We start from the raw sequence: 8823 nt of genomic DNA, 5'->3' as shown, positions 1-8823 counted from the left end.
CTTGGTGTAATTAGAATACATTATTTTGTCACCTACCTTCATATTAGTTTACTTGTTAGTACCTCACTATTAACGCCATTATTTGACTAAATCATGTTAAACCCCAAATAAATAAGTATTATAACTGAACTATTATCTAAGATAACTCATTGATTTAAATTGTGTTACAACATGAGAACAGAAAGTAAACACGTCATGCTATGAATTGGAAAAAGTGTAGGATTAAATAGGCGTTGATTCTTCCTACTCCATTTCGAGCATCATGCTCGAAAAGGAGTAGGAAGAATCTTGTTAAATGTTGACAGCATAACTACCAAAATACAGAAGTGTGTCCTTAATATTTTTGCAGTGCTATTTCTGTTGAAAAGTTAAAATGATTACATTAGAGATGTGATGTGCCACTTTTCAAGTGTCTGATGGCTTAAATTAATTTTCATTAATTTTTCATATTTTGAATTCTTTTGAAAGGCTTACAAAAAAACTACATTTGAATTGTAATTCCATGCTATTGACAGGACTATTAATTTTAATGAAGTTAGCTTACCATGTTTACAGTATGATAATTGTGATAGAAATGTGAATTTTAGGCACAGAATATTTTTTACAATTGAACAAGGCAGTAGATTATACAAGCTTGGACAGAAAGTTAATTATGACACCAATTTTTTTTTTAATGGAATTGTTTAGTACTGTTTTACCATTTGTTTACTGTAAAAAGTGTTTATACTGTTTATACTTTCAATGAACAAATTGAAGTCTTGTGAAAGGTTGACAGGATAACTGGCATTAACTGTCAAAATAATTTCAAACTATTGAAGTTAGCTTACAGAATAAACATGTCAATCAACCCATATGATTTTTGCTGTAATATTTTTGTTTTGAAAAGTCACTGTGACTGATAGAAAAGTGATGGTTTTAGCAACATTTTAACCTGTCTGAATGCAATCAATCATTTTGCGTCGGGGGGGCGAAGCCTGAACCCCCCACCAGGACTTTGTCCTGGACCTACCGGGGCCTGCGGCCCCTGGACCCTGGCTACTAGGTTTTTCTGATTTCAAAAGTTGGCAGGTATGAGCATGTAAAGAGAAATGAATACATGTGATTTAACTGTATGCATGTTTGAAATAAACATTCAATAAAGCATAAATAAGCAAAAGGAATGACTGTTTTTTTGTGTTTTTCCTTAAAGAGGCAGCTTGCCAAAAAGACAACTAAAACAAACAAAAAACGTCATACTTTTGTTTGTACACTATCATGATCACAATGTCCAGATGAAGACACTTTTGTCTTATTTGTGTTGGGAGATATTAGTGAGGGGTTTAAGCACATTTATCTTCAAATATATACAGCACAGCTGCATACAGTACTCAGCTACAATTGAATAATTGAGTCAATTTTGTCATATTTAGTTTGTACTAAAAACTGAAATCAAATGTATTTATTTTGAATATGTATGCAATGACATATTAAATATAGTTTCAGTGTTCCTTTTTGTCACAATGGTTTTATTTATATGTGGTACTAATATAAGATATGTTGAATGACTCGCTTAACAATGCACAAGCCTTTATGGCACTTACACGCCCTCTAAATTGTTGTTTTTTTTACCAGTGAAAGTTTCTTGAGCTTGCATTGCTATTATTACAGTGTTTACCTGGTTGCAGGTTTACTATATATTGTTGCAAATTTGGGAAACATCTAAGAGCTGGCATTCTGCCTTTTAACGTGTGATTTCTAGCACAAACAAACGGAGGCAGTACTGCACATTGAAGTTGCCACCCATTCAATGACACGTAAAATAAAGGAAGTGGGTGCAGCAGCAGCAGCGAGTGCTATTCATATCCAGAGATGCTAAACACGAGCATAGAGCAAAGAAGAGATGTGACGGCGTCCCGCTTTCAGTGTGACAGGAACAGGAAGTGGTAAACACACTTAGAGAATGCTGAAAAAGATGAGGCTTGTATGTAAATCATCACCGAGCTCCCAAACTGATCAGACTTCCTATACCATTGAACTGTGGATGGAGTGAAGTTGAAGTTGTTTGGAAGCAAGATGACACAGAAAGACGCCGGTAGTGGCACTACCCAGGATGGAGACAAACTGAAAATTGTCATTGTGGGCGATGGAGGCTGTGGGAAAACGTCGCTCTTGATGGTGTACGCTAAAGATTATTTCCAAGAGGTAAGGTGAAGATCACTTCTAACAATGTCACCTAATCATTTTTGGCTGAAGTCCGGTTATTCAGCGCAAAATAACCCGTCTGATTGATAACATCTCTCCCGTCCTTTTGTGTCTTAACACAGAAATACGCCCCGACCGTGTTTGAAAAATACTCCACCTCTGTGGTTCTTGGAGGGAAAGAAGTAAAGGTCAACCTGTATGACACAGCAGGTAAAGCCCATGTTGGACATTTTGTGTATTAAATACCAAAATTAAGCAGTCAAGCTTTCAGCAGAAGTGGTGAACGTCATCGAAAACATTGCATATAATGATCAATTCCATTTATTGTAAAGTCAGATTACAATTTATGACTAATACACTGCAAAAACTGAAATCTAAGAAGGATTAAATATCTCAAATAAGGGTGATATTTGCTTATGTTCTGTCTGATAAGATCATTCTTCTCACTAAGCAGATTTTATGTTAGAGTCTTTTACTTGTTTTAAGGGTTTTGGTCCTAAATGACCTCAGTAAGATATTACAGCTTGTTGCTGAGATTTGATGACCTATATTGAGTAAAACATGCTTGAAACTAGAATATCAACTGATGCAAAGCTGTGTCATTAACACTCACAAGTATAAAATATAATTTCTTACTTCAAGCATGAAAAAAAAAATCATGATGCCGAGCGCATATCATTATGTCAAGATAATGGCACTAGCATTTACTTAATTTAAGAATATTTTTTAACATGTTGAGCGAAAAGTGCACTTGTTATTAGTGAGAATATACTTATTTTAAGGTATTTTTGGGTTCATTGAGGTTAGCTAATTTGACTTGTTTTGGAAAGTCTTGACAAGCCGAATTTTCTCGTTCTATTGGCAGATAATTTTGCTTAGTTCAAATAAAATACCCCTCATTTTTATATATATTTTTCTTGTTTGTGAACACTGACTTTTTGCAGTGTACATATATCCATATCTGTTGGGGAAAAAAAGTATATTCAGTGCTTCAAAATATCAGCTAATGTCCAGTTGTTACACAAATACTTTTTATATTTAGAGCATTAAAGTTGACATGAATTGGTACAAATACACCAGTTGCACATACTGAGATAAATTCTGAATTCAATTGGACAAAAAAACGTCAAGAAAAACACCAACAAAGTGTCACCAAACAGAGGAACCTCTGTCGTGAATGACGTAAGAAAAGCTCAGTTTTTTCACGCCCGACATGCCAAATTACATTTGGAAAGTTGTCATTTTTACAACAATTTACAATTGGCTGATTTTGAGCGTTAAACTCACTTTTAGCGTGTGCCGAATTAGAGAGATAGATAGATAATACTTTATTGATTCATTCAGGAGAGTTCCCTCAGGAACATTTAAATTATGCTGTCATGCCGTTTTTTTCACACTGCAAAAAGTCAGTTTTCAAAAAGAAGGAAAAAAAATACAAAAATTAGGGGTATTTTACTTGAACTAAGCAAAATTATCTGCCAATAGAACACGGAAATTTGGCTTGTCAAGACTTTCCAAAACAAGTAAAATTAGCTCACCTCAATAGTAGACTATTTCACAACCCTCACATTTCAGCATGCCCGTTTATTACAGTACATCTTCTCAAGACCCAATACGAAAGAAGTGAAACGTGAATATACCGTACAGTATTTTCCGCACTATAAGGCGCACCTAAAAACCTCCAATTTTCTCAAAAGCTGACAGTGCGCCTTATAATCCGGTGCGCCTTATACACTGCAAAAAGTCAGTGTTCAAAAACAAGGGGAAAAAATACAAAAATTAGTGGTATTTTATTTGAACTAAGCAAAATTATCTGCCAATAGAACACGGAAATTTGGCTTGTCAAGACTTTCCAAAACAAGTAAAATTAGCTAACCTCAATGAACCCAAAAATACCTTAAAATAAGTATATTCTCACTAATAACGACTGTACTACTATATGAGTACGTATTTTCTATTGTTTCATTGAAAATAAAACCGCAAAGTCCATTTGGCTGTCATCTGTTTTAATGTGAGACACAATTGTGTCAAAGTCATGATTTTTTTTCATGCTTGAAATAAGAAATTATTACTTTAAAAAAGTAGTTTTATACTTGTGAGTGTTGATGACACAGCTTTGCAACACTTGATATTCTAGTTTCAAGCATGTTTTACTCAAAATAGGTCAACAAATCTCAGCAACAAGCTGTAATATCTTACTGAGATCACTTAAAACAAGTAAAACACTCTAACATAAAATCTGCTTAGTGAGAAAAATTATCTTGTCAGACAGAAAATAAGCAAATATCACCCTTATTTGAGATATTTCATCTTACTTAGATTTCAGTTTTTGCAGTGCACACTTTCAGTGAAACCTGAATGAGTACCGTATTTTTCGGAGTATAAGTCGCTCCGGAGTATAAGTCGCACCGGCCGAAAATGCATAATAAAGAAGGAAAAAAACATATATAAGTCGCATTTTTGGGGGAAATTTATTTGATAAAACCAAAAATAGACATTTGAAAAGCAATTTAAAATAAATAAAGAATAGTGAACAGGCTGAATAAGTGTACGTTATATGAGGCATAAATAATGCCTGGTATGTTAACGTAACATATTATGGTAAGAGTCATTCAAATAACTATAACATATAGAACATGCTATATGTTTACCAAACAATCTGTCACTCCTAATCGCTAAATCCCATGAAATCTTATACGTCTAGGTCTCTTACGTGAATGAGATAAATAATATTTGATATTTTACGGTAATGTGTTAATAATTTCACACATAAGTCGCTCCCGAGTATAAGTCGCACCCCCGGCCAAACTATGAAAAAAACTGCGACGTATAGTCCGAAAAATACGGTACTTTGTGGGTTTTTTTCCCCCAGGATGTTCCATACCTGGGGAAACAGGACTCCTGTTTTCTATGGTGCACTTTATAGGGATGTTATGTCACATGTTTGCAAGTGGGCATCATTATTTATGTGAAAATAAACTGTCTTTGTAGTGATGCACGACAAATGGAATTTCCGTCACCAGAAGTTGGTGGCTTATCTGTTTTTGGTATACATTGCAGCCATGTCTTGCGTCAACTTAAAAAAAGGAAGTTAGGACCCAGGATGTGGTTTTCTTGTGTGAAATATGCCCTAACTTTGTAACACAATGCAACATAATATATCTCCATGAATCACCTCTGTCAGGGCTAACACCCACTGTTGTTTACAATCCTTGCATACTTCTAATCAGCTCTCCTGTTTGTCTTACAGGACAGGCGGACTACGACAGGCTGCGGCCGCTCTCCTACCAGGAAGCCCATTTGATTTTAGTCTGCTTTGATGTGACCAACCCAACCAGTTTTGACAATGTCACCATAAAGGTACAAAAAAGATCACAATCTTAAGAATGCCGATACAAAGATTTTTTTTTTTAAACTGGAATTTCCAGTTCCGGCCTTCTCTCATTTATGATTAACTAATGGATCTTTGCTTTTTGTGCGGACTCTGACCTCGTGCAGAGAGCACAAGAGAACAATATCGGTCACTTACTTGCTCTCAGGCCTTCTTGTTGAAACGCAATACGAGAGATTTTGTTACACACTGTATATTCCTGTGCCAATTACAGTACTGGTACTATTTAAGTTCACATGTCTAATTAAAGTACATGCCGTACACTAAGGCTATTCTACTAAAATGCTCTTGGGGCACAGGTTCCTTCATGATTATTCTTGTTACCTCCTCCTTGAGCATACTTGCCAACCCTCCCGAATTTTCCGGGAGACTCCCGAAATTCAGCACCTCTCCCGAAAACCTCCCGGGACAAATATTCTCCCGAAAATCTCCCGATTTTCAGCCGGAGCTGGAGGCCACGCCCCCTCCAGCTCCATGCGGACCTGAGTGAGGACAGCCTTTTTTCACTACGGGAGGACAACAGGGTGACAAGAACTAAATCATCCAGACAAGAGATAAATTGTATTATTATGTTTATCTTACCTAAAAATAAATATATTTATTAATTAAAAAAATAAATAAATAAATACATCTTTACTATATTTTGCTAAAAACATCAAAATTAATTGTATTTTTCTTTGTATTTTTTTCCTGACTCCTTATTACACTCAGCCATATAATTATACATTAAAATAAGCATATTTGAAATAATACATTTTAAATGATCATAATAATTCATTTAAAATGACCATATTTAATTATTAAAATAATTGCCTGTTTATCAACAACTTTAGCATTTTATTCATTACATTTTGAAGCTCTCAGAAGCCAAGTTATGTTATATTCCTTAATATTTATTTATGCAAGTTTGAAGTATCAATCATCTAAACACAGTTTTGTTTGCATATTTTCAGGATGTAGATATATATATATATATATATATATATATATATATATATATGTATGTGTGGGGAAAAAAAATCACAAGACTATTTCATCTCTACAGGCCTGTTTCATGAGGGGGGGTACCCTCAATCGTCAAGAGATTTTTCTCCTGACGATTGAGGGTACCCCCCCCTCATGAAACAGGCCTGTAGAGATGAAATAGTCTTGTGATTTTTTTTCCCCACACATACATATATTGCGCTCTACTACGGTATCGAGCACTATTTTTTGGATAACCTTATTAAGACATATATATATATATATATATATATATATACATATGTATATATATATATATATATATATATATATATATATATATATATATATATATATATATATAATGAAATACTTGACTTGGTGAATTCTAGCTGTCAATATACTCCTCCCCTCTTAACCACGCCCCCAACCACGCCCCCCCCCCCCCCCCCCACTTCCCGAAATTGGAGGTCTCAAGGTTGGCAAGTATGTTCTAAGTTAATGATTATTTGCCAAAAGAAATGAAGTTTCTCAGTTCGAACATTAAATATCTTTGCAGTCTTTTATTGAAATGCTCAATTACACAGGATTCCGTGTCATGAAGTAACTATGTACATTTTTTTTTTTTTTTAACCCAGTGGATCCCAGAGGTGAAGCACTTCTGTCCCAACATTCCAGTCATCCTTATCGGCTGCAAGACTGACCTCAGGAAAGATAAAGAGTGCATCAGAAGGCTCAAAGCCATTAATCAAGCTCCTATCACTTACACACAGGTAAGACGTCATTCCCTTGTTCTTAAACAAGTACTTGGGAGGAGGAAGAAGCAGGCTAGCGTCAAAGCCGCTTTCACTCCATCAGGCTTATCCCCACCCCTCCTTGCTTTAATCTGATCACGTTTCTTTTGGGTCGCAGGGCCTGGCCACCCAACAGGGGATGAACGCCGAGCTCTACCTCGAGTGCTCGGCTAAGTATCAGGAGAACGTGGAAGACGTCTTCAGGGAGGCCGCCAAAATGGCTCTGGCGTCCCGTCGCAAACACAGAAACTATAAAAGGAAGAGGAAATGTGCCATTTTATGACGATAAGAGAGGAGCTCCATCCATGCCTGTCAGTCAAAGTGTTGACTGGAGATACATCAAGGTTTTTCATATGCACTTTGGAGAAAGATGGAATGTATTTAGTAATTATTTCACTGTCATTTATTAAAAAAAAAAAAGAAAAAAAAAAAGTGTTTTGAAGTCTTTTATAAAACAAACAAATGTTGAATATTTTGTATGATCAATGGTTTATTTTTATAGCTAAAGTTGTTTTTGATCAATATTACTTTATTTCTCAGTTTTGAGGAAAAACTGTCGTGCACCAAAGTGAGCATTCACATAAATCATGGGTGTCAAACTCTGGCCCGCCGTGTAATTTCATTTGGCCCTTGAGGCAATATCAAATTACAAACCCCGTTTCCATATGAGTTGGGAAATTGTGTTAGATGTAAATATAAACGGAATACAATGATTTGCAAATCCTTTTCAACCCATATTCTGTTGAATGCACTACAAAGACAACATATTTGATGTTCAAACTGATAAACTTTATTTTTTTTTGCAAATAATAATTAACTTAGAATTTCATGGCTGCAACACGTGCCAAAGTAGTTGGGAAAGGGCATGTTCACCACTGTGTTACATGGCCTCTCCTTTTAACAACACTCAGTAAACGTTTGGGAACTGAGGAGACACATTTTTAAGCTTCTCAGGTGGAATTCTTTCCCATTCTTGCTTGATGTACAGCTTAAGTTGTTCAACAGTCCGGGGGTCTCCTTTGTGGTATTTTAGGCTTCATAATGCACCACACATTTTCAATGGGAGACAGGTCTGGACTACAGGCAGGCCAGTCTAGTACCCGCACTCTTTTACTATGAAGCCACGTTGATGTAACACGTGGCTTGGCATTGTCTTGCTGAAATAAGCAGGGGCGTCCATGGTAACGTTGCTTGGATGGCAACATATGTTGCTCCAAAACCTGTATGTACCTTTCAGCATTAATGGTGCCTTCACAGATGTGTAAGTTACCCATGCCTTTGGCACTAATACACCCCCATACCATCACACATGCTGGCTTTTCAACTTTGCGCCTATAACAATCTGGATGGTTCTTTTCCTCTTTAGTCCGGAGGACACGACGTCCACAGTTTCCAAAAACAATTTGAAATGTGGACTCGTCAGACCACAGAACACTTTTCCACTTTGTATCAGTCCATCTTAGATGAGCTCAGGCCCAGCGAAGCCGGCGGCGT

At 36.1% G+C, this 8823-nt stretch overlaps 1 protein-coding gene across 1 annotated transcript; it reads left to right on the top strand.

The window, feature by feature from the left end:
• The first annotated feature begins 1678 nt into the window (after positions 1–1678).
• Positions 1679–8007, top strand: rhof (ras homolog family member F). Its single transcript, XM_061927045.2, has 5 exons — positions 1679–2181; positions 2304–2391; positions 5432–5541; positions 7174–7308; positions 7448–8007. The coding sequence occupies exons 1-5, from the start codon at positions 2053–2055 to the stop codon at positions 7610–7612; spliced, it is 627 nt and encodes a 208-aa protein (XP_061783029.1). The 5' UTR covers positions 1679–2052; the 3' UTR covers positions 7613–8007.
• Positions 8008–8823: the final 816 nt, after the last annotated feature.

The sequence above is a fragment of the Nerophis lumbriciformis genome, linkage group LG32 (genome assembly GCF_033978685.3).
Source record: "Nerophis lumbriciformis linkage group LG32, RoL_Nlum_v2.1, whole genome shotgun sequence".
In the NCBI taxonomy this organism is placed as follows: domain Eukaryota; kingdom Metazoa; phylum Chordata; class Actinopteri; order Syngnathiformes; family Syngnathidae; genus Nerophis; species Nerophis lumbriciformis.
This window is presented reverse-complemented; position numbering and strand designations above follow the sequence as displayed.

Bases quoted from the DNA above. Each gene is read 5' to 3' on its own strand.
- rhof (XM_061927045.2), top strand. From the start codon at position 2,053: ATGACACAGAAAGACGCCGGTAGTGGCACTACCCAGGATGGAGACAAA. The intron at 2,182-2,303 runs GTAAGGTGAAGA...GTCTTAACACAG, and splicing joins CTAAAGATTATTTCCAAGAG to AAATACGCCCCGACCGTGTT. The intron at 7,309-7,447 runs GTAAGACGTCAT...TTTGGGTCGCAG, and splicing joins CTCCTATCACTTACACACAG to GGCCTGGCCACCCAACAGGG.